The 26,230-nt window shown below is 32.9% G+C and overlaps 1 protein-coding gene and 1 pseudogene across 1 annotated transcript; both read left to right on the top strand.

The window, feature by feature from the left end:
* The first annotated feature begins 735 nt into the window (after window positions 1–735).
* Window positions 736–6,684, top strand: LOC110096728 (cytochrome P450 87A3-like). Its single transcript, XM_020822791.2, has 9 exons — window positions 736–920; window positions 2,164–2,488; window positions 2,694–2,843; window positions 3,622–3,873; window positions 3,990–4,079; window positions 5,308–5,386; window positions 5,703–5,809; window positions 5,988–6,118; window positions 6,594–6,684. The coding sequence occupies exons 1-9, from the start codon at window positions 736–738 to the stop codon at window positions 6,682–6,684; spliced, it is 1,410 nt and encodes a 469-aa protein (XP_020678450.2).
* Window positions 6,685–14,161: 7,477 nt separating this feature from the next.
* LOC110096719 lies at window positions 14,162–24,183 on the top strand (annotated as a pseudogene).
* The last annotated feature ends 2,047 nt before the right edge of the window (window positions 24,184–26,230 follow it).

The following is a 26,230-nucleotide window of genomic DNA, read 5'->3' as shown; positions in this document are numbered from 1 at the left end:
ATAAAGAAGGAGATGAAAACCTAGCACTGAAAATTTGTCTCACAAGCATCACCTACGAATGAGAATTGTTAGAGAAGAGGAAGACACTAAAAATATAAGGTTTTTTATTTGAAAAGTTACTTATATATTTGAGCATCTCTTTAAATTATGAAGATATTGCCGTCCAAAAAGAAAATTCGAGCATATTTTCTCAAGAAACAAAATAGTCAACATATTTCTACAATTTTAAATAATATGAGGCATATAAAATCAAAATCCTCTAAAAAGGACAATTACCGTTGAAAAATGTTGTGCGGCTACCCGATAGATTATTAATTGGAATCCGGACATATAGAACCGTTCAGTTTTGTGACTGATTGTTCTTTTACTGTTCACAGTCACAAAACTGAACTGTTCTCTGTATCCGGATTCCGCACATAATAATCTCTCATGGCTACCATATCGCTTTGAACGGGGATAATGTCTCTTTATAAATTTAAGTTTTAAAAATACAGTATATTAAAGAAGGTGGCATTTTTTAAATATTGGGCAGTGTAAGTTTCCCTATTTAAACTTCTTCAGGTAAGCTCCCTTCACCATATAGTTCAGTCCCTGGATCTCTCCTCCTGCTTCTCTCCTTATTTTCTGCCATTTCCATGTGCATTAGTATCTAACTACTCTTCCTTCCTCTTCTTTCCCATATATTAAGTTTGCAGGTTTTGACTCGCAGGGCAAATAAATATGAATACTTACGCCATGGCCTTATGTGGTTTGATCACCATCTTGCTGATACGGTGGTTACAGAGATGGAGGAACCAAAGCTACAGAGGAAAACTCCCTCCTGGTTCCATGGGCTGGCCTCTTCTAGGAGAAACCATCCAGTTCTTCTCTCCATATACAACCTTCGATATCTCTCCATTTGTCAAAGAAAGGATGAAGAGGTGCATTGCTCTGCATTTTACTACACTAATGTTTGCTTTTTTTTTTTTTTTTTGATTTACATGTTGGTCATGGTATATGTATATTTTTTACTGAATTTTGTTTTGTTATTGTAATATTTTGTTGGTTTTTTTTTTATTTTTTGAATAAATAGAAATATTTTTAATAGATAAAATTTAATCGAATAATCATATATTACATGAAGTTCAAATAAATTTAGTAATTATGAAATTTATCATTTTTAAATTTTATTAATTAGAATACTTGAATCTAAAGTTTTTTTCTTTTAAAGATTGGGGCTCAATTTATAAATTTGTCCTTAAGATGTGGCTTTACTTATAAGTAGATCCTCTAAATTAAGACTTCATTTGAGATAGCTTTTCTTATTGCTTTCTAGAGCAGTTTTTTAGTAAAAAAAATTAGTTCAAGAGATTTTTGGACTAAAAAATTGCTCTAGAATACAATAAAGTTTCGTTTGGAACTATTTTCTTATTATTTTTTAAAGCAACTTTCTAATGCAAAAATTAAAAATTTGAACTAAAAATTACTTTAAAAACCGTAAGAACTCCGTCCCAACAAAAGCTTAAGAAAATTATCTCTAATGAAGCATAAAAAGTAGTAAGTACATTGTCCCTACTCCCTTGGGAAAAGCGCTTTCTATTATGTCCAGTTAATTATACATAATTAGAAGCACGTGCAGGTGATAAGATTGTAATTCAAGATAAGTATTTATGAAATATTTCGCTGAAATGTTAATGAAACTTTATTCATTTAAAAATAACCGTTATATGAGGAGCTCCTTATGCATTAGAACACATATATTCTTAAAGCAATAATACAAGTCATTAAAATAATACAATAGTTTTTTTTTTATCTTATCTGTATAAATAATGTTTTATAGTTATGAAAAAAAAAAAATTGCTAGAAAATTCTAATCTAATTTTTATCACGATAGACTTTAAAATTATTGAATCTATTTTAAAATAAATGCAATACTAATTATTTATTTATTATACTCAAATCATATTAGATCTAAAAATGGTTTATTCTATCTTCTACTTATACGAGGTTCTAATATTTTTTTTTCTTAATGAAAATGATTTGAATTTTTATCTATACAAGAAGCATCTGTCAAAATTTTTCACAGCCTAATAAATTATTTGAAATAAAATTGAATTCCTTTAAACATAAAATTGTATGTGAAATACCTAATCTTTTCCTCCTCCGGAGAACCGGCTTATATAGATATGGACCAGTGTTCAAGACCAGCTTAGTCGGCCGACCCATTGTTATATCGACCGACCCGGAGCTGAACCACTTGGTATTCCAGCAAGAGGGAAAACTGTTTAAGAGCTCTTATCCTGAAACATTCAAAGAGATATTTGGAAAAGAAAACGTTGCTGAACTGGATGGTTACATGTACAAATACCTTAAGGCTTTGGTTCTTAGGCTTTTTGGCCCTGAAAACCTAAAAGTGACTATGCTTCAAGATATGGAGAAGCTGTCTCGTGACAGACTCGGCTTATGGTCTCGCGAGTCAAGCATTGAGCTCAAAGATATGATCTCAGCTGTAAGTTAGGCTTCGTTTGGAACGGCTTTCTTATTGTTTTTTAAAGCAGTTTTTTAGTATAAAAATTGTACTAAGAAGTTATTTTTAGAAGCAGTAAAAAACCGGTTCCAAATGAAACTTTAGTTTCAACAAGTAATCTATCAACTTTTAAGTTAATATACGATTATATTTATGTTTCTAATAATTTGTTTTATTGTGAATGTAGATGATATTTGACCTCACTACTAAGAAGTTGATTGGATATGATGCTTCCAGTGAATCAGAGGATTTGAGGAGCAATTTTGTTGCTTTCATAACTGGATTAATCTCCTTTCCTGTGAACGTTCCAGGAACTGCGTATCATAAGTGTTTGCAGGCATGTTATAACACTAATTTCTCATATGATATGCATAACTCAAAGCAAATCTAATGGATTTTAAAGTCATCTCGATCAAAATTTCCTCAGGACATTGTTATCTAGTTTTTTTTTCCATTCAAAAGTGGGTGAAACATAACCAAATAAATAATAAGCATTGAACCCTCTACTCATATAGGGGTGTCAATGTTGGACACGACATGAAAATCCGAATCGAATCCGACACGAAAATTTCGGGTTTGGCCCGTTTGGGTCAACCCCGAACTCAAAAGGGGTCGGTTTCAAGTCCTGATTTTAGACCCATTTCGAATTCTAGGTCGGGTTCGGGTTGCCCCGAAAGCCAGAGAATGACCCGGTTTTGAACCGGATCGGTATATTTGCGGGATTTGGCCGAAGAAGCGCACGAAACGGAGAAAGTTCTTCATAGCTAGCAAACTCCCGACATTGCATCAGATCAAAATGTTCTAAATTCCGATCCGACAGGACGAGAACATCTTCCAAGGAGCGAACAACAAAGTTGAACAGCAACGAAGGGGACTCACTTGGTGGGTCAGGATTGGGTCCGAAAAACCGACCCGTTTGCAAAAATGGGTTGGGTTCGGTTTGCCCGAATGGTGCGGGTCAGTTCCGGATTTTGCCCCGAACCCGACCCGTGACTTGAAATTGACGCCCCTATTCTCATATGATTTTTACTTTTTTCATTATAAAATAATTCAACAGCAGATCATGTTCAATGTTCATAATTGTTTGTGTAATGAATCAGCTACTTACATTTCAGGGACGTAAAAAAGCAATGAAAGTACTTAAAAGAATTCTAGCAGAGAGGATGAAATCGCCAACAAAAGAGTGCAAGGATTTCTTTGACTGTATAGTTGAAGAGCTCAATGGGGAAAAGCCAGTTTTAACAGAGGCTACAGCTCTGGATCTAATTTTTGTACTTCTTTTTGCAAGCTTTGAGACCACCTCCCTTGCTCTTACCCTCGCCGTCAAACTTCTTACTGATCATCCTAAAGTGCTTGAAAAGCTAAAGGTATATATATATATATATAGAAAAGCTTCATATTTTTATGACATTTAGTGAATTTCTTTGCAAACCATACAAAAAGGTTTACTACCAAATGATATAAAGGAATTTGTAACTTACAGGAAGAACATGATGGGATTATTATGAGCAGAGAGAACCCAGATTCCGGAATCACGTGGAAGGAATATAAATCTATGAGCTTCACATTTCAAGTAAGCTAAGAGAACCTCTTGTCACATGTAACGCATTAATTTCTTATGAACTGTGCATAATTTGATAATATTTCTAATTGTTCTGAGCGAGAGATATAATATATGACAATGCTTATGTCGTCGATCTGCCAGACACTATGCATACCTCAAAGACCTTCAATGTCGAGGATCTCTTTCCCTATCATCCTCCTGATGATGCAGGCAGTTCACATATTCAGGTGGAACCTGAAATTTCTATAGCGGGGGGAACCTGATGTGGTTCCAGGCACCAGCTAATAAGCAGCTCCTGGGGAACATCGGATCGCTAAAGCGACGGCTTGCCACGTGGCCACTTCCACTGTCTGGACGCTTGCCACCGTGGCCACTACTCTGAAGGAATTCCTATTCTCCACCTCTGCTCCTAACGACTTCATCATTAGCTTTGCTTAATACTTAGTTATTTTCGATATTATTATTGTTAAATTGTCTCCTGTTATATGCCTTGTCGAGGGAGGAGGCATGCTAGTTTTTTCCACTTATTAAAATTAAGCTATCGTTACTGTTCCATTGCGTATTCCTTTGGAAGCAGGGTCTTCGGTTGCAGGTTTCGCGGAGGTTTTCCGATCAGGTTCCACACCAGAAATGATACCATCTTCTCATGTAGCTTAGGCTTCTTTTGGGATGACTTTCTTACTGCTTTATAAAGCAACTTTTAGTACAAAAATTTCAAATTCCAAAATTTTTTGTACTAAGAAATCACTTGATAAAGTAGTAAGAAAGCTGTCACAAATGAAAGTTTTCTTCTTGTTTTTTAAAACAGTCTTCTAGTACAAAAAATTTTTGCATTAGTAAAAAATAGTTAAAACACAACTCTCCTTGGCCTATTGGTTGAGAGCTTAGGCTTCCAACTAAGAGGTCCAAGGTTCGAGTCTATGTGTATGCGTTGTGTGTGTGAGTTTGCCTTAAATGGCCTAAATGTCCCAAAAAAAAAAAATAGTTAAAAATTATCCCAAAGGAAGCTCCTTTGGAACGGTTTTCTTTTTCCTTTCTAAAACAGCTTTCGAGTAAAAAAATTCCTTAAATTTGAAATTTTTGTTCTAAAAAGTTGTTTTAAAAAGCAATACAAAAACTGTCCCAAATGAAGCCTTACTCTACTATACTCCTATCTAATTCATCATTGAAAAGAACATTTATGGTTTTTAAACTTGGAAATTCTTAATTTATACTCTGCATCTGGACGCTTATGCAGGTTATCAACGAAACCGTGAGACTGGCAAACATAGTTCCTGGAATTTTCAGAAAAACTCTGAAAGACATTCAAATAAATGGTATATATCATAACATAAATGTACTGTATTGCTTGCCATCCTAAGCTGCTTTGCACTCAATAATCCTCAAATTACTGTGATATATCTTATTTTCTCACGCCAGTTAAGTCATCTTTTTATTCGAAGGGTACAGAGAGGTGGTAGGCTCCTTGTAGTATAATTATATTGATGGTGTGTTTTTCTGTGTTGAATAAAATAAATTTATCATATTATTACATAATTAAGTTGATATGTTCATGAGATCATAAAGAAAATATATCGATAAACACCTTAATGGTAGCTAACATTATTCCTGTTCTTATTATAATGGATACAGGATGTACAATTCCAGCAGGGTGGGGGATAATGGTCTGTCCACCGGCTGTTCATTTGAACCCTGAGATATATAAGGATCCACTAACCTTCAATCCCTGGAGATGGAAGGTTTGAAATTATCAATTAAAATTTGTCATTTTATGATTTTCATTAGGACTTATATCATTGAGTCAATTTTGAATAAGTTTGGGAAAAACATTTGAAGCTGAGACGAAAATAAATTGAAATGAAGGTAATTTGACTGGAAATTAAATTCTAATTAGGATGTAATTTGTGTTAATTTTAGGATAAACCTGAGCTTAGTGGTGGAACAAAACATTTTATGGTTTTTGGTGGAGGGATGAGGTTCTGTGTTGGGTCCGACTTCAGCAAGCTGCAAATGGCTGTCTTCCTCCATTGCTTGGTTACTAAGTACAGGTAATTAGTTTCTGATACTTAATATGGAAAATTATGGTTAGATTTGATTAGCACATAAGCCCTCTATTATTTTCTTAACATTTTTTAGACCCTCTCTTAGGCTTTGTTTGGGAAATCTTTCTTACTGCTTCTTAAAGTAATTTTTTAATATAAAAATTAAAATTTTTGTACTAAAAAGTTCCTTTAAGAAGCAATAAGAAAGTCGCCTCAAACAGGGCCTTGAAATCATGACGTCAAGAAAACTCATCCTAACATGACAAAGAAAACCTCCGCGCCATACCCGTGTCCTATATTTTCTGAAAAAGCCGTGTCCTGTGTCCATGTCGTGTCGTGCCTATGTCGATGCATCCGTGTCCGTGCATCATAGCAAACCTCCTACTGATTTTGTTTTCTTGAGATGCCTCCTTAAACAGATATTTATTTCTAATGCAAATCAATTAGAAAGTTAATTAACTTGCATGGGATTGTAACTCAGGTGGAAGGCTATCAGAGGAGGGAACATAATAAGGACTCCAGGATTGGGATTCCCAGATGGTTTCCATCTTCAACTGCTCCCACAAGCATAGATTAATATAATGCTCTCAAAAGCGTGAGAGGGGGCGGGCATTATGGATTTCTCTAAGTAAAATTTCTTCATGTCTAAGAGTTTTAGTTGGGGAAAAGAAGGAGAGTTTTAGTTGTGGAAAAGAAGGAGAAGCTGTCCAGCATAGCACTCCTAGTTTATTATCAGCTGCACAAATATGTGTAATTCTTGCAGCATGTATGTTGTCTTGTCTTCAAGCTAAGTTTTCCACTTATATTTTGATGAGCATCTCTTATAGATTATTAAAGGATTGTTTGGTTGGGGCTAAAGCCTGACCTAAGCCATTTAAAAGCCTAAACCTAAGCAAATGAGATATTTTGACCTCACTTTAAGTAATTGTATGTTTGCATTATTTTAGCTTATGGCTTAGGCAGATCAAAAGATAAATTAGGTGAATTTATAGTGAGCTTAAGCTTCATTCTTTTGATAGTAAGTAAATTTAACTTAAATCTTCATTAAATTTATAATCAAAATTCAAATTATCATATAATTAAGTAATTTTTTTTAAAATTAATGTTCATTGAAATAAACTTAATCATCATTAAGTTAGTAATTATAATTAAATTCTCTTACTAATAATTCAACTCAAGTTTATAAATTTTAGAACAATATGAAGATCTAAAAGAATTGAAATGTGTTGATATTTGATCGACATGATTATTTAGGATTAGTTCTATAACATCCCAGAATTTAAATTAGAAGAATGTATCGTTTCAATCTTCTTAAGTATCCACCATAGCCATTAATTATCCATTAATTAATAATTTCAATGAAAGCCACTACAAATCATATACATCAAACGTAATTCTATATTCATTCTTTCAAAATGCGATTTACAATGGCCAGGAAATCATTCAATACATTGATTTATCTTTCAGCTCCTGACTATAATAGAATAAAAAGAAAATGCATAAAAAAAAAACTTGGAAACTTTGATCAGCCTCACTCTGCAGAATTCTGACTCTTTCTTAAACCTGAATCAAAATCACATAGAGCTTACAAAGCTCAGTAGATAAGAAAAATTTGCACTGCAATCAATGCAAGACAAAATAATTAATATGTAAGCCTAATTCAAATTAATATCAATTATTCTACTATCACATGAATAGTAACCAATCTATGCAATCAATATCAATCACAAGTAGAATAGTGAAATCAGATTATCTCACTAAGCAACAAGTATATCAATCTATAAGAAAATTAGTAAAAAGTCTATCAACCAATAACATGAGTTGTACAATAAAACATACCTTAATTTTCTATCAGTTATATTCATAACGATGGTTCTATTATCAATTTTTATCAATCATTATATCATGTATGAGTATAACATATCATGATGTCATATTAATATGTTACATCAATATGTCTATCAGCATCTATCAGTATCACTGTCACATGATGTGTCATATTATATCAGTCTTAATACTAATTTAATCAATTTTATTTATCAATCAAATAATATGCTCTTATGTAAATGCATGCAAATTGCATGCAAATATTGATACAATTATGAATAACAAAGCAGGACATCGACCTAGTTACATGGTGCTTTCTTATATCTTGTATCAGTATCAACCGTTAGGTGTTAGATGGCTATCTTGTAAGAGTCGTCACTCCTACTCGTCGACGCATCTTGTGTCACAACCCAACTTGATAAGACCCACAAATCGAATAGGTTCTATTATATGTAGAGTAATAAGATTGTGTAAAAGCAAAAAAAAAAGAAATACATACATACTTAGATCATATTCCTTAAACTGCTATTCAACATGCTGCTTATCTTTCCCATGCCCTAAAAATTAAATGCAAAATCACAATGAGAAAAATTAGCTCAGCATGCTACAAATATCAATCTTAATTTTTAAATATTTTCTTTATTAAATATTTTTCAAAATTATTAAATTTAATATAACCATTCACTGTGCAGAGCAGAGTAATAATAACATTGCAGTTATACAAAAATTTAAATAATAATACAAAGAAAATAAATAAACAGGAATTTTATATGAACTTTAATTCACATAATAAAATGTAACAGAGTTTTTGTAATGCATCATAATCTAATTTAGAAGAATTTTTTCTTTTATCTTTTATTATACTACAATTAGAGCTATCTAGTTTTATCTATCAATAATAAACAAAGAAAATAAATTTTATAATTCAAAATATTAATACACATCTATATTCATTGATCCAAAAATAAATCATATGCAATATTCATGAATAATCATAATATGTCATTCCATTTCTGAGTATAAAAGAATATCTAAAATAAAAAATAGAACTTGTGGAATCCTGATCAGTCTCACACTCATGAATCTCTCTCCTGACTTGAAATCATTTAAATCATATATAATGAATTCAAAATACGGTAAAGAAGTAGTATGCATATCATCAGTCAATTCATAATAATAACAGTCATATGATCGAAAATCAGTACAAAAATAATAAAACTCATATGTAGTAGCTAGCTTACAATAGAATGTAAATAATAAAATAGTACATTATAGAAGCTAGAAAAATAATATAGTGGATGAATCAATAAACTAATACCAGTGTTAAATCGATAAAGTGATCATCATATCAGTACTATCAATTAATAAAAAATCATATAAAGCCATAAAATTTAAGCATGGGTAAGACTTTTGAAATTATACCAATATAATAAAACCTTATAATGATGTATATATAATATCTAATAATTCTATATAAGTATTGAATCAATATCTTAATCATATGCTTAGTATATCATGTACTTATCATATCACATGCTAAATATTAGTACAGTGAATCAATAATAGTATCAAATAATACTGATATCTATACTAGTAATAATATTAGTATAGTGTCATCAATAAAATTGGCGATATTAATAGTAAAGCAATGCATTAATAAAAAATATATACAATGAAAGTAAATCAACAATATTAAGAAAGCCGTACAGTAATGATGAATATGTAACATTTATTTTAGTTGTCACACTTAAATAACTAAGAAGTCATGACTATCACGATATTTTCAGTAGTCAATAATCAATAATTAGTAACTATTAGCTCAATAAACATAGTCGTCACTCTTTGCCTGTTGATACGATAATAACTCCTTATAACTCTTAATCGTTATATCATTGCATCACGTGAATAGGTAAAGGATAACACCCAATCACAACATTTAAAAAAAAAAGTCTGTTAAACTGTAATTAACTAATTTTAAATTTTCAGCAAAATATTTGATAAAAAATATTTAAAAATTTAGATTGGTTTATTTGGTTTGCTGAGCTGTTATAGCTCACTATAGTTTTACTTCTGATTTTAAAGATCTGTGAAGGGGAAAGAGGTTGTGGACTAGCAATTTAGGATCAGATTTGAGGTTATATGTATTTTATTATTTTGATTTTTTTACAGTCATGATTAGTTTAATTTTCAGTTTTGTAGATCTTGCCTATAGTCATATACTATAGTGTAGATATTTATTTTGTTGAAATAAAAGAAACTTAGTGGATGACTTTATTTTTAATATTTGGATATTTTACTAGCTTTGTAGTATGTAGTTTATTTCATTGAATATTAGCAAAAATACCTAAAATAATTTCAAAATTAGATCTTGGGATTTGCCTATCACACCTCAATATGATAGGACTTGTCATGTTCGGGTTGGGTTGTGATAGTCCCCTCGTTACTTCAGTTATTACTCACTCGAAATGAAATAGTCTCTCTCACACTTCGCTGATAGTGTATCTCTTCCCGTTGTTGGTGGAATTTTGAAAGCAAGATTTTTTTTTAAACATAGTTTTCTTTGGAAATTTTAAAATCGACTTTGAATTTGAATCTTGAGACCAAATATCCCATTAGGAGAGTCATACCACTTCATGAAGTGGAAATAAACCTCCATAATAGGGTTTAAATCTAAGATTACAAATCCTACATTGAATATCATAACTAGATCCAAGATAGAACCACATATGACCTAAGAATATCAAAATAGAGTTCGATCTAATTTTTAATTATGGTATTAATCTCATGCCCGAAAACTTTATAAACAAATGATATATCTCCCTTAAGGGAGGGGACATCACTATTTGGTAATTATTTGGGCATGACGATAGCGATCGCTGTTAATTAATTTTTTCTAAAGAACACTAATTTAAGTTTTGACAATTTCTTCTATGAAATTAAGTTTAAATTTCAATTCTAAAGTTAAACAAACCACTAGTGATCATATACCGCCTCGAAAGGCAGAGATAAAATCTTCTAATGGGTTCATACTCATAATTATATATCTTCTCTTTACTAGCATAGTATGATTTAAAGAAGAACCGCATATGACCACGAGAGGGTCAAAATGAGGTTTAATCTAAAATCGAACTACTATAATTAAGAGAAAAAAGGATCGTTAATTTTATATTCAGATTGATGTTAACATACGACAAATCTCTTTGGAGAAAGAGAGTATCGTCCGTTAGCTACTATACGAATATGATGATGACGATCATTTTGAAGTAGATTTATCAAAAGAAATATCAAGTGAATTTTAAAAATCAATTTAAAAAATTAATGCGGGTTCTAAATCTCCTACGAGCGCAAGCCCTCGTAGTTAATTATATCGTAGGGAGACAGAGTCCCCTACGAAAACTCTCGATTAAAATAGTGACAAAATTTTGTTAAAGATTTTTTAGGGATACAAAAGGAGATGAATTTTTTGAATTTCAAGTGGGATTGCACCAAGTTGGAGCATTTATTAACGGTCAAATTTGACTGGGTCAGCCCTAGCGCAACATGGTTAAATTTGACTTATTTAAGTCACATTCAACCCTTTTAATGCATTTAAATGCTTCCTAATGAGCCATTGACCTAAACCACAACCAATGAACTTCAATTCCCTCCTAATTAACCCTAAATATGATCTTGGCCGTTCATCAAAGGGCTAGGGTTATATATAGAGGTGTTAGGGCTTCATGTAAAGCACTTTTGCTTTTGCTCTTATCCTAAGCATCCCCAACCCGAGAACTTTTGTGTGAGAGCCCTCCCAACTTTCTTTCACCCTTCCCAAGCCAAACCCACCGGGCAACCCCTGCACGGCGGTGTTCCCTTTCGGAGGTCCACATCGATGAATTTTAAATACACTGAACATTCTTTGTAATTATCGTTACCTAAATGCTTGTAACCCCCATCGGTCACCACTCGCCATCATCGGCCATCACAACTGTTATCCTTCTAATGGCCCTATTAGGAAAGTAGAAAGGTAGAGGTAGATCTAAAAAGGACTTAGTTGAAAAGTATTAAAAATGATTTTTTTAATTAAATTTAAATGAGAATTTATCTCTTAATAAGACAAATCTCTTTATTTATGTCATGTCAACCTGACTGACCCTACCCGACCCATAATTTTTACTTTTTTGGAAAAGGGCACCATTTCAAAAAAAAAAACTCACAAAAGCTGCCAAATTCAAATATTTAGGACTTTTGATACCCGGCGAAAAAAAGAAGAAGAACAACAGATTAAGATTGAGAACTTTACATTATTCACTAATATGGCATGCTTATAGGACATGAAGGCTGAAAGGAGGAATGTAAACGTTCAAGAATTGGAAGTTAATTTAGTTGGAATTGCTGTAGGTAGGGGTGTCAATTTTTGACACGACACGAAACACGACCCGAACCCGACCCGGAAAAATCCGGGTTCGGGTCAACCCAAACCCGAAACGGGTCGGGTTCGGGTCCAGAAACCTGACCCGTTTTAAAAACGGGTCGGGTTCGGGTTGACCCGAATAGTGCCGGGTCAGTTTCGGGTTCGACCCGAACCCGACCCGTTGACCCGAATTGACACCCCTAGCTGTAGGTTTCAACTTATTAGTAAATTTCTAATTCATCCCAAGTTGTTATAAGGGTCTCCCAAGTTTTATAATTTTTTACATGGACTACACTGTCTGGATAGAATGTCCATGCTGAAACAAAACTACATAGAAAAATCCCAACATTGTTCAGTACAAGTGCATACAAGTGCAATAAATAAGAAGCGATAAGCATTAAAAGTGCAGTGATACACTGCGCTTTCAAAGTGCTTTCATTACGCTTTCAATGTGATTTTTTCTACACCTCTTTTACTACGCTTTCATTATATTTTTCGCTGCGCTTTCACTACTTCTTTTTTTGCACTTTTATTGAGCATTCAATACACTTTTGATGCACTTTTCGTGTGCTTTCATTGCACTTTTTCTACTGCGCTTTGATCTCCTTTTGTGGGGCAAAACTGTTGATACTACTCCTGTAAGTGACTCGCTATGCCATATGATTTCAACATCTTTATTGGACAAACTTATGAGTAGAAATACCTCATCAGATGTGAATTTCAGCAAATAACTTTTTGATAATGATGCCTTGTTGAGAGATATTGCAGAATTTCAACAGCTCATATATTAAAGGTACATTTTGCTGAAATGGTGAAAACTTTAAAAATTGATAGATGTTCAAAGTCTTTAATATATCCTCAACATCTTTGTGAATTAATTGGATAAATGAGCCGCAAATAGTTCAGAAGGTTGAAATATAGCAACAATATGTAATTGGACAAACATAAGAAGCCATCTGCAAAAAATAAAGAAAAAAACTCAATGAATAAGAAGCAAAATCAAAGTCATAGCAAAGCACAATAAAAAAATGCAACGAAAGCACAATAAAAACACAGCAAAAGCATAGTTAAAGCTCAATGAAAAAGCAGTGGAAAGCTTCATTAAAATTGTAGTTATATATTTTAAAGATAAACAACCTAGTTTTGAAAATAGAAAAAGTTCATATACGATCTGATACCATGTAAGCAAATGCACAATGAAACACACTTAAAACATAGTTAAAACGAGGCTAAAATGAACAAAAATAACTCAAAAAAATTTAAGAAAATAAAAACAGCTTAGTTTTTAAAATAGAAGAACTATGTACAGTATTGATACTTGTGAATATGCATCAAAAAAGCAAAATGTTCTTACTCCTGTTTGCATGTGAAGATGAACTTTTGCACCGGCTAGAATGCTGAAGGATTTTCACCTGTTTGTAGTGAAGCGTTTGGAATACCGACGAGAGAGAAAGCGAGTAGTGAAATGCTGAGATAGAAGGTAAAATGACCTAGCTTCAAGCTTTTGACTCCTGCGAATTCAAAATTTTCATCACTAAGTCGAATCGGGTCGGTCGGACTGATAAGACATAAATAAAAAAATGAAATTCAATTAAATATCCATATGTCCACTCCTCATATCAAATATTTAATTTGACTACAGACGTAGAGTTAAGTCTAAATTCCACCAGGAATAACTTCTTCTCGGCATGAAGAAACTATTATGTGTGGATGCCAAACACATTTCACGTCCAAAGAACAATCAAAATGCGACATATCGAACCGAACCAAAGTGATGTGACTTATACTGACTGATCTGTAAATCACGTTCTACGTCCGCAAATAATAATTTGCCCTGGCCTCACTTATAGCAACCTTGAAATTTCTAGCCCAGACCGGCCCATTCTCCCAGATTTTCTCCATGGTACTACATCGACGCTGCGGCGGCGACTGTAATTCTGCGAGGTTTTTCGTGGAGCGAGAGAGGGCGGAGGAAATACGCGGACCCAAAATAGATGGAAGCCGACGACGAGGCAGCTCCGACGCCGATGAGCGACGAGACCACGATGCCAAACGGCATCGAAGAACTCGAGGAGGAGCTGCTCCAACCAAGGAGCGACCGAAAATCTGCGATGAGCGGCGAACAGATGGACATCGAGGCATATGTGGCGCTATATAGTGGAAGGACGAAGGTCCTGAGGCTTCTCTTCATAGCGGAACAGTGCGAGAACCATAGCATGCAGCAGGAAGCCCTTCGCATGGCCTATGACGATATCAGGAAGGGTGAGGACTCGCGCCTCTACCGGCAGGTGGTGCAGAAGATCGACGGAAGACTAGGCCCGCTCTACGAATTTGATCAGTCGTGGGCTTACGCTATTGACCGCCGCGCTGAGCAGCGAAAGGAGAAGCTTGATAACGAGCTCAATGATTACAGGGTTAGTGTTCCACTTTTTCAGTTTGAATTTATTTGCTTTCTTAAGTCTTTATTCTACCCGCTCTGAAATTCATTATAGAAATTATAATTGATAGCTGTTGATCTTGATTGTTATTTTATAGTTTGATGGTTTTGAACATTTTTCTTAGTACTTGACTGGTTTGCTCTTCTCTTTACGTTGCATTTTTGAAAGGGCACTTAGGGAAACCTGCAATTGCTGGTCACGCTCTGTGAGAAAGGATGTTGTGTTGTTGCTATTTCCAAATTATTTACCTGAAGTAATGAAGCTTTAAATGCATAAGTTAGCAAGTTGAAGAAAGGGGAAGATTTGAAAAAAAAAAATAAAAATTTGAATAATCAAGAAGCTGGTGGTAGCGCCTTCAAATGTCTCAGAGGTTCATTACTTTGCAAGAAATAGCACTTTACTTGACCATTGATTGGTTTAAGAACAATCAAGACATACTTCTAAAAATTAGCACTTAATTCTTTTGTGCCAATCTGAATTACCCTATTTTGTTGTATCGGATTGAATCCTTGATTGTTCAGCTAATAATTTTGTTGTTGGAATCTTCAGGATGCCATAAATAATAGCTTATAATGGCTGCATCGTTCTTAGGCTTGAGGAAAGAGGCAATGAGAAGTTGAGAAAGCAGCTTGTTTCAGATGTAGTAAAAAATTACTCCATATAAGAGAATATATTTTTAAATATTTATTTCCAAATTTGGTAGCCTTGCATCTAAAAACTACTATAGGACATTAATTGAGGGGAAATTTTCATGTTTCTACTTGGATATTGTCCTATTAAGTGGTGGTGCAATTTAGGAAGTGAAATAAGTGGAAAGTTATTGATCTTGCTTAAATTATTTATTGTGAGTCATAAGAAGGATGAGCCTGAGCATCAGTTTTATGTGTCGTCTATTGTTCCTTCATATATGTAAATGTATTGCGAAAACATCACTTTGCTAGTTGAATTTTTAACAAATTTTAAATACATTTTGCTTGCTCTCACATAGTATGATATGTGCAGGTACAATATGGTATAATTTATGTATTATGGGAGAATCATAAATTTATCTCTTTGCATAAAGGATACCATTGAAGAATTTTTTTTTTTCAATTTTTTCCTAGCAATTCAAAATTTTCCTTTACATGCCTGTTCTCAAGTTTTTGAAATGGACAAATCCCTACCTTGCTATCGATGGCATGCTGGCAGACTTTATGGTAAACTTTAGCACGAACTAACCTTATGAAGTCATCTTTTTTCTTTATATACTAAGTTCCTTGTATAATATATGCAGGTGCCATCTATTTTTTATGTTTGTAATAGTTGGATTTAATGATGATCTTGTTCAATGGCTCTAAAACCAATAGAAAATAGCTTCTTATCTTTGTTGTCAACAATTTTTTGCTCAGACAAATTTGATTAAGGAAAGCATCAGAATGGGCTACACTGATTTTGGAGATTTCTATTATGCTCATGGTCAGATTGGTGAAGCATTTAAGAATTATGTTCGAACTCGTGACTATTGTACTACTTCAAAACATGTAATTCAAATGTGTTTAAATGTGATACTTACTAGTATTGAATTGGGCGAGTTCGCACACGTTTCGTATTATGTTTCTAAAGCTGAGCAAACACCTGATTCATTGGATCCCATTACTATTGCAAAATTACGATGTGCTGCAGGACTAGCTCACTTGGAAACTAAGAAGTACAAGCTTGCTGCTCGCAAGGTTAGTCTGTTGTGATCTTCACATGCCTAATTTTACTATAATATTGTGTGATTCATGTAATCTGTGCTTTGTATTCAGCAATGGATGTGATTACGGAGTTCAAGTTGTGCTTAAATAAAGGGGTGCAACTTTGATTCTTGATTTAACATTATCTATCAACTCAATCTAAGCTATATATGGTCAGGCATTGATAGAAATCATTCATGCTTAGATACTCCTGTAAAATTGTATTGTTGTGCATCAAGAAAGTGTAAATTATAACAAATACATTCTGTAACAAGTTGTTATGCACATACAGATGTTCTGTGAAATTAAAATGCAATAATATTGAAACTATAAATCTTATTGCTTAGAATCATGATTATGATTACTTTTTTATATGGTTAATTTGTTCTTTTTAATAACATCCATATGGGCATAAATGTTTTGTTAGGTGTGGCTTGTGCGATGAATTCATTATATAAAACACAATTTTTATTTTATTTCACTGTTAAAGTTCCAGAAAGCATAAATAAGTTTTTAATTGTTTTCACTTGCAATTGATAGATGTTTTTGCTTTAGGAAAATTATAAATAAAAAGAGATTTAGAATTTGAACTTTATAAACATCTTTGTTTTAAAAAAAATCATTATAATGGTTGTTAATCTCATTTCAACTAAGCTATGTTTGGCTTGAAGTATAATGAGTGTATAGTATTAAAAAATATAAGGGTTTTGAAAATATTTCTATTTGATTTGAAGGAAGAAGAATGTAGAGTACAATTTTGAAGTATTTTAATTTCACCCAGTTTTGGTGTATTTGTAAATCATTAGATTTGGCCGAGTTCCAAAATACTATAAATTGTTTGTCATTTTTGTCCTAGTCGTTGCTTGCAGCCGCCTGCCACCACAGACCCTGCCACCCAACGCCATTTCCCAGCTCCTGTTGGCTGCCATCACCAGCTTTCCACCACTGACCCCGCTACTCATTGTCGCTAGCCACAGGTCACAATCATCGTTGAGTTTTACACTGCATTTATTTACTTCAAACAATAAAAAAAAAGCATTTATTTTATACTCATCTAAATAACTGCAAAACATTTTAAATAGACTACATTCCTTTTATTCTACTTTCCTTTTTCACCATACCAAACAGCCCCTATATTAAGCCATTTTTATGAATTCCCCTATTCCATTTATTTTTATTGACTTACATCAGATGCTAACTCTTTCTGGGATGCACAACTTTATGGATGTGTCTTTTGTCCTCTATCATAGATGCTAAAATCACATAAGTTTGTTTTCAATTATCTTTTTATAATAGTTTTTACTTTTATTTCCTGTAAAGTATAATCACTTCTCTCCCTATCTTTCCTAATGTTTACCAAATTCTTCTTAGCATTCTTATTCCTGACACCCTTTTAACTTTGCTATTAGTGACTTATTTGTTGCCCAACAATTGAATCCATATAGCATGCTCAGTTTGATTGCAAATTTTAAAGGTTTACCTTCAAGTCTTTAGCAAATGTTTTCACAGTATGGTGCTCTTAATACATTTCTTTATTTATCACTCAGCTTTAGGATTAGAGGCTATATCCTTATTCATATCCCTCTTTTTTGTAAAGTAAATTCAAAGTAATTATCACATCTAGTAAAGTTTAATGTTCTAGCAATATGTTTTATTATTATTAGTTTCATATTCATAATTTGATCCAGGGAGCTTTTAAAAATATTTGCATAATTGCCTTTGAAAGGATTAATTAGAAATTGTGAAACTTAAGTGCAAAATATCAATTTAAAAAATTCAAATAAGTGGTCTTCAAGAGAAGAGCCAAATTGTTAGAGAGAATCAATGAAACTAACTTAAATTCACTACACCTATTTATCCTTATTTAACGGAAGACTTTTTTTAACAAGGGAATATAGGAGTTATCTATTTTAATTGATAGTTCCTATCTTGTAGTTTGTTTTGAATTTGAATTGATTTTTAGATTTTTCTAGGATCTCTTTAAATAGAGATCAAGTTTGTAATCTATTAAAATGGGATTGAGTAGAAGTGTAGTTTCTCTCCTCAAAATTTTCCCCTCTTCCAATTATCAATCTCTCTCTCTCTCTCTCTCTTCTCTTTATTACTATTATCTGAGCACTACTATCTTACAGTTGCATGAATCTAAACTGTAGTAGTTGATCCCTCGTTCAAGCACTAGTTCTACACTTCCTACAACCGAAGATCTCCAAAATGGATCAGTTGCATAGCTCTAGCCACAACCCTCACAGATCGGGTCACTGGAAATCTATCAGTACAAATAGATGTTGTTGACTTCTCATCTTTGTAACCCTAGACAATGAATTCACTTGTTTTTTAAGATAGAAAATTGTGAGAAAATCATCATGACTCAATTAATTTCATGTAAAACCTAATTCCTTTGTCTTATATACTTTCCACTTGACACACCCAATTAAATTTTTTTTAATGAGTGCTATTTTGAACCCTTATAATAAAAATTTATTATGGTTAATTTATGAACTCATAAATATATTCTTATGGATTCTATGGAGCCTAAAGACTACGACTATGAGAAGAGATCATAGACTATTAATGGTCTTCTCAGTATGATAGAAGAAATAATAAATCAGATGATTAATCAGATATTCATGATGAAGAAATAAATGGCCATAATGATAGTTGCCTTAGTCTTTTTTAGTAGCACCTACAACATCTACTCCACCACCTATACAAGCATAAGGAGACACATTCCATTAGAAGACAAAAATTTGCAAAGAGATTTATCGAGAAGGAGAGAAGTTGAGAAGAATATGAAAATGAGAGAAAAAGATTTTTCTTTCAAGGTAAAGGAAAAGTTGGAGTTTCCTTACTATGGAATAATCAAAGTTGTGATGTTATACAATTATTTTGAGCTTCTAAAAATATATTTCATGGCTTATGATTACCTTGATAGGAAGAAATTGGCATTTGCTCATTTGAAATTATTCTCAAAAAACATATGTGGTGGAATTCTTAGTCTAAAAATTATGATTTGTCAATCTTGATATGGTCTGAGTTTAAAAGATGGTTAAAATTTTCAAATTTACTTCATTAGACCTGAAAAAGAAAAGTCTATTTGATGAGAAATTTAAGCAGGATAATGTGCAAAGTGTGCAATAATACACGATGAAATTTAGAAAGCATGGAACTAAAGGAATTTTATTAATGAAATATAAGCGAAGCTTTATGAAAGGTTTTTTATTACTTTGTATTGAGCGTAAAGCTTCGGCCAAATCAACATTCTTCATGTTGGGTACAGATGGTACATATGATGAAATTCTTAAAAAAAAAAAGAATTAGCACCTGTACCAAAATTAAAAAGAGAAACCAAGTAGAATGTGTATGACAAGAATAAAGATAATTTCAGCAAAGAACCTGAAAATGGAGAACCTGATGTAAACTTGAAAATTATTGTTCCTGGGGGGAAATCTTTAATCATTCAAGTTTGCTGAATTTTGATGGAAAGAGAATTGGATGAATGTTGGGAGAATCTTGCGGAGGTTGGCTGAGGCTTGCGGGTAGGAGGTTAAACAAGGCTGGCAGCTGAGATGTGGGCTGTCAAGATGCTGGTGCGGCTGTGGGAGGTTGAAGAACAGCTGCTGAAATGTTGCTGCTGATGCAGAAAAGAACTTTCCAGACAGTTCTTGGCTGGATTCTGCGTCTTTCCTGGCTGGATTCTGCGGCTAAGGAATGATGTAAGCAGGAGGGGGAACGAGTAGCACGCTAGGAAGGGAAGTAGCTGGGGTCTTGCGGCTGCATGGAGAACTGGACGGCTTGAGGGAAGGCCGGCCAGCAGGTGGAAGGCAGAATTCTGAGTGCTAGAGTGTAGAGAGAGAGGAGTGCTGAGAGAAGAAAACCTCTTGCAATGGCATGAGGTTAGTGCAACAAGAGCACCCTTTCTTCTTGGAGGCGAAGAAGCGAGGCACCTTTAAAGTAGGTGTAGACTCCCAAGAAAAAGAAAAAGAGAGGTGAGGAAAAACAAGAGAGGAAATCAGAAATTTCCATTCATGCTAATTGATTACAATGGGGCCTATTTATACAACTTTGATAGACCAAGTTTACAAGATAGACCTGGTCTACCTAATACATGCCTTAAAAAATAGGTAGACTTGATCTACCTCACTAAAAGGATCAAAATAAAGTAAAGCTAATTACATATTTTTAGACCACTTTTTTCTATGTTACCAATATTGACAATTTTAGAGTTCTTCTTCTTTGATAGACTCTAATGATTGTTGGTTGTTTCTTCATGTTGGTTGTACATTCTTCACAATTTGCTTGTATCACTTTAGGATCCAATGAAATATATTGATGTTTAACGGTTTCACACAAAGTTGAAGCTTATTCTAGTAGATATGTCCTTGAAGCCAGCACAAAAATTAGAGCACCTAAGGAAATAATTATTTTTTCCATTGGACAAAAAGCTCAGCTTGTAACTGTAAAGAAGGAGAACACTAAAGGTTAAACCATGAGAAAGATACTAGACCACCATGTTTTTGCTATAAAAAATTAAGTACAAGTTCAAGGGTTGCTAGAATTTATTTCTAGAAAAGATATCAAAATGGGAACATAAGAAGAAAAAGACTCACCACTTCAAAAGAAGTAATTAATGTACAAGTAATAAAGGCGTTTCCTGCAGTGTCATTGAGGAAGCTATAGACAAACTTTTCACCTCAAGCTTCGGGTGAAATCTACCACCATGGATGCTATCTTATATCCAAGTTGTGAAATGAACCTTATATTTGCAACCTTGGTTTAGAGACTTTGGTTAATACTCAAAATTCTTTTTTCTAAGTTGGTTTCACAAATGTAATGTATGTCAACTTACTAGGCAATGTACTTTTGGGTTATGCTTTTTTTTAGATTTAATTAGTGAGGTAGTCTATCATGCTGTTCCCCTAGATGCATGTGATTTAACAATGGGTAATATACTTTGTAGGGCAGTACTGTTGAAGGAGTAAACAAATATAAAGTCATTTAGCCTATTTTTCCACCTTCCTATTTTTCCACCTTCAGTGTAGATGGAGAAGACCACCAAATTCAAGGATTTTAACAAGGGATCAAGAGCTCTCTTCTTAATGACAAATACAAGAAGTATCATCCAAGCTATTGATCTACATTAAATGAAAGAGAATAACTATCTCAACCGACTCAAAAGTTCAGGGTTGCAAGAAGACTGAAAAAAAAAGTCTAACAGGGCAAAAAATAGTTTTCATTTGTCGGAGCAAGTTGATCAAGAGCTCTTTAAAATATTTGCATAATTGATCTTAAAATAATTGATTTGCAAATATAAATTGAGTGAGGATTTATTTGCAAAATTGCAATTTAAAAAATTCTAGGTAAGGAGAGAAAAATAGTTGGAGAGAATCAAAGAAATTAACCTAAATTTTTTCCACCTGTTTCTCCTCCTTATTTTAAGGGTTGACTTCTTACTAAGAAATTGAGATAACTATTTTTAAGTGGTAGTTTCTATCTTCTATTTTCTTTTGAATTTGAATAAATTTCAAAATTTATTTTTGGATCTTTATGAATAAATATCAAATTTGTAATTTGAATTCAATTGGATTTGAATGAAACTATATCTTCCCTTCACTAAATTTCCTCTTCCAATTATAATCGATGCGCTCATCTTCTTCTCTCAATTGTTGTTGACACAACACTATTGGCAGCTTCCCTTGCTGGAAATTCATTGGTTTCTAACACTTATAGTTGTAGGAATCAAAATTGCATCAATTGATCCCTCCTTTCATCACCAATTCTCCATAACCCTTTATCCTAGTTGTAGCTCTCATAGATTCAACTGCTGGACATTTGTGCAGCAAATATAGTTGTTGCTATCCTCTTTTGCTTTTGTAACCCAAAATGAGGGATTCACTTTTTATTTTTCGTGAAGAAAATCACGAGTAAATCACTATCTCTCAATGCATTTCATAGAAATTATAACTAAACTTGTCCTAGTCTTCTAGATACTTCCTACTAGTTTCACAAACCTTCCGCACCCAATTCCAAATCATATTTATTCATCATCTGCTTAGACTTTTTCTACTAATCCAAAGCACTTTTATCTTATAAAAAAAAATTTTTTATCGTGTCACTAACTACAGATGTGGTATTTCTAATCAAATTATATTATCATCAACAAATATCATATATCTCTTTTCAGAAAAAAAAAAAAAACATACATCATTGTATCACATTATAAATATATTTATAACGATCTTCATAACCAATTCAAAAATCAATGCAACATTAATGCTGCAGATGATGTAATTCTAGGGTGATAGGAAAATCTTGTTTCTCCATTACTTTTAATCATTCATATATTTTGCAATTTCATTATACCTTTGACATGCACTTTTTTTCTTTATTGTCAATCAAATTATTTCTCACTCTATATAATCATATATTTTTTCAATATACGTAAACGCCAGATGATGCTATATGTTTATTCTAATAATTGTCTTCACCTTAAAATCACCTACATTCTAGATCTTCTTGGCCTGATCTAAGTTCTTTTCTCGGCATCACTATTACTTTTTTAAGCTTCTTTTCCATCACACTCTCATATAAGTTTTACTCAACACGATTTTAAACTTCTTTTTTGTTCTTTTCTCCACTCTTTTCATCTTTTGCATTCGGTAAGTCTTGAAAACTTTATTAGAAAGATTTGTTTACTCAATTATTTCAATCTCTCTTGTAACTCTTTAAATCTCATCATGTAATTTTTTTGGTTAAGTCATCTACACATCTTCTATAAAGTTAATACAGATTGAATATTTTTTTAGATTAGCATATAGTACTATATCATGTTTTTTTTTCTAAAGAAAATTTCTCCTTAAATTTTTATTTAATAATGTTAAAATAACATTTTCATCATTTCTTTATGCATTCATCTTTAGATAAATTCTCATTATCTTCATTTTTTTTTATTTTAAACTTAAATAGTGTTTTAACATTCTTTCTCTTGGCTCGACTATTTTATAAATCTTTTTTCTTTTCATTTCTTGGTACCTAACCTATTTTACTAATCTCAAAAAATTAAAGCCTAAACTTTGTTCACTACACCTTCACAAAAGTTCTAGCCTCTATATTATTAAACCATGTCACAACCAACAGTATTTGTAAACTTTTCGTCAAAAGAATATTTCTAAGCTCTTATAATTTTCCATGACAATTTTCCTCTAAAGTAAGTTGTACTATTTTAATTTTGTGTACTAATTTGGTTCTCTTTCTCGCTACTGAATGTTCTTTATTTATTTTTCCCTTGGGTGGGTTGTGGATGTTTTAGGTGTAAAATGGTGCCAACTTTAACTTCAGTTTAATATGTAATGTTGCCTTTTTAGTTCCTTGAAACTGGTCCAGAACTGGGAAACAACTATTCCGAAGTGATAGCGCCTCAAGATGCTGCTACTTACGGTGGACTTTGTGCTCTAGCTTCTTTTTTACCGGACAGAACTGAAGGTCTTCATTTTTATGTCTTCATTTTAATAGGGAGAATAAGGATGAGAAGGTGGACTTTAGTCATTTATCCGCTTCAACTTAAGTCTTACTAACCTTTTTTTTGTCATTTAACAGAACAAAGTCATAGACAATATCAGCTTCCGAAATTTCCTTGAGTTGGTGCCTGAAGTTAGGGAGCTTATTAATGACTTCTATGCTAGGTAGTGCTCTACGAGTATCCTGAAGCCCTTTTCTATCACTTGTTTTTGTTTGGGACGGCTTTCTTATTATTTCATAAAGTGTCTTTTTATTAAAAAATTTTAATTTTTTACTAAACAGCTGCTCTAAGAAGCAGCAAAAAAGCCGCCCCAAACGAAGCCTTAATATAATCAGTTATGATGTTTTTTACTGTATTGAATTCTTGTTTGCAATTTTTTTACTCCACTAACTAGTTTCGTTAACCCCAAAGAGTGAGAGCCAGTAACTGCTTCAAACATATATTTACTATAAAGTGAGAGATGGAAACCAGTCACTATAAGTAATAGTAGTAGCAGGATCGCATGCGATTGTTTTTTTGCATACCTAGAACTGCCTATGTTAAACGCGCTACATTATTGAAAATAATCTGAAAATTTGCAATAGCATGAAATGGATTATATCTTTTGAAAAAAGAGACTATCAATGCATTGTTTTATTTTAATGGATTAAATGATGATTTATACCGATTTGACATGGCCTAGGTGCTTTGATTTGTTATATTGCATTTATCTTGATTAATGTGACCTTATAGTGCTGTTGTGAAATACATCATTTTACTGATTTGGTTATTTATGCTTTTGACAATAAACGCCAAATACATCATTTTACTGGTCCCGCTTGTTTATGCTTTTGACAATAAACACCATTAGATACATTGTTCCGTGAACTTATTTCGATTTGTAGAATGGCAACTCTTTTAAAGTGCTTGTTTAGTTATTAACTTCGCATCTTCATGACTGAACGGCTACAAATAGTAGAGTATCATAGATCAGTGATTTTGACATTACTATTGGATGGATTACAAATGCTTCATATGATATCTTATGCCTTGGCCATCATTTCAGCCAACATGGTTACGCACTATCTTTGAAGATTTTTATACCATAATTATATTTTTATATGTTATTGTAGTGTAAATTGAGAGGTTTGATGGAGAAGTATAGGGAGAATAAGGATGATCTATCTATAATATTTATTGATTTAGAGAATGCTTATGATAAAGGTCCAAGAGAAGTGCTATAAAGAGTTTTAGAAAAGAAAGAGATTAATAATGCTTATACTCAAGTCATTGAGGATATGTATGCAAGAGTTGTTACTTGTGTTAAAAAACAAGGAGGTTGGACAAGTATTTTCCTATTTATGTTGGATTCATCAAGGATCAGCTTTAAGTCTATATCTTTTTGCTTTAGTCATAGATGTACGTTCTTACTAGACATTTGCAGAAGGATGAATCATAGTGTATGTTTTTTGCTGATGATATTCTTCTTGTTGATAAGACTAGAGAGAGAGAGAGAGAGAGAGAGAGAGTTTTGAAGGTAAACTTGAATTATGGAGGTCAACCTTAGAGTTTAAAGGTTTTCATTTGAGTAGATCTAAAATCGAATACGTGGAGTGTAATTTTAATAGTAATAGATCTAATGGGAGAATTGTGACTTTGGGTGATCAAATCATTAATAAGAGTAGACATTTTAGATATCTCAAGTCTATTGTCTAGAGTGATGGTGAAATAGATGGGGATATTATAAGTAGAATTCAAGTTGGATGGTTAAAGTGGAGGAATGCATTGAGCCTGTTGTGTGATAGAAAAGTACCCCTCAAAGGTAAAATTCTTTAGGATATAGTGAGACCTGCAATGTTTTATGGCTTATAATGTTAGTCGTTAAAAGAGAAGCATACAATGAAGTTAAGTGTTGCATAGATGAGGATGCTCAGGTGGATGAGTGGCTTTACTCTTAGAGATAGAATGCAAAACGAGCATTTATGTGAAAGGTTGGTGGAGCATCAGTTGCATATAAGATTAGAGAGAGTTGCCTTGGATGGTTTGGTCACATAAAACGTTGGCCTTCTGATGACCCAGTTAGGACAATAAATGTATTAAATTTGGTCTATGTTAAGAGAGGTGGAAGTAGACCTAAAAAGACTTGGTTAGAAAATATTAGAAATGTCCTTTTTTATTAGATTTAAATGAGAATTTGACACTTAACATGACACAATGGAGGAAAAAAATTCATGTAGCCGACCCCACGTA

This window comes from Dendrobium catenatum, unplaced genomic scaffold (assembly GCF_001605985.2).
Source record: "Dendrobium catenatum unplaced genomic scaffold, ASM160598v2 fragScaff_scaffold_631, whole genome shotgun sequence".
In the NCBI taxonomy this organism is placed as follows: Eukaryota; Viridiplantae; Streptophyta; class Magnoliopsida; order Asparagales; family Orchidaceae; genus Dendrobium; species Dendrobium catenatum.
This window is presented reverse-complemented; position numbering and strand designations above follow the sequence as displayed.

Bases quoted from the DNA above. Each gene is read 5' to 3' on its own strand.
- LOC110096728 (XM_020822791.2), top strand. From the start codon at position 736: ATGGCCTTATGTGGTTTGATCACCATCTTGCTGATACGGTGGTTACAG. The intron at 3,874-3,989 runs GTATATATATAT...TGTAACTTACAG, and splicing joins AAGTGCTTGAAAAGCTAAAG to GAAGAACATGATGGGATTAT. The intron at 5,387-5,702 runs GTATATATCATA...TAATGGATACAG, and splicing joins GAAAGACATTCAAATAAATG to GATGTACAATTCCAGCAGGG.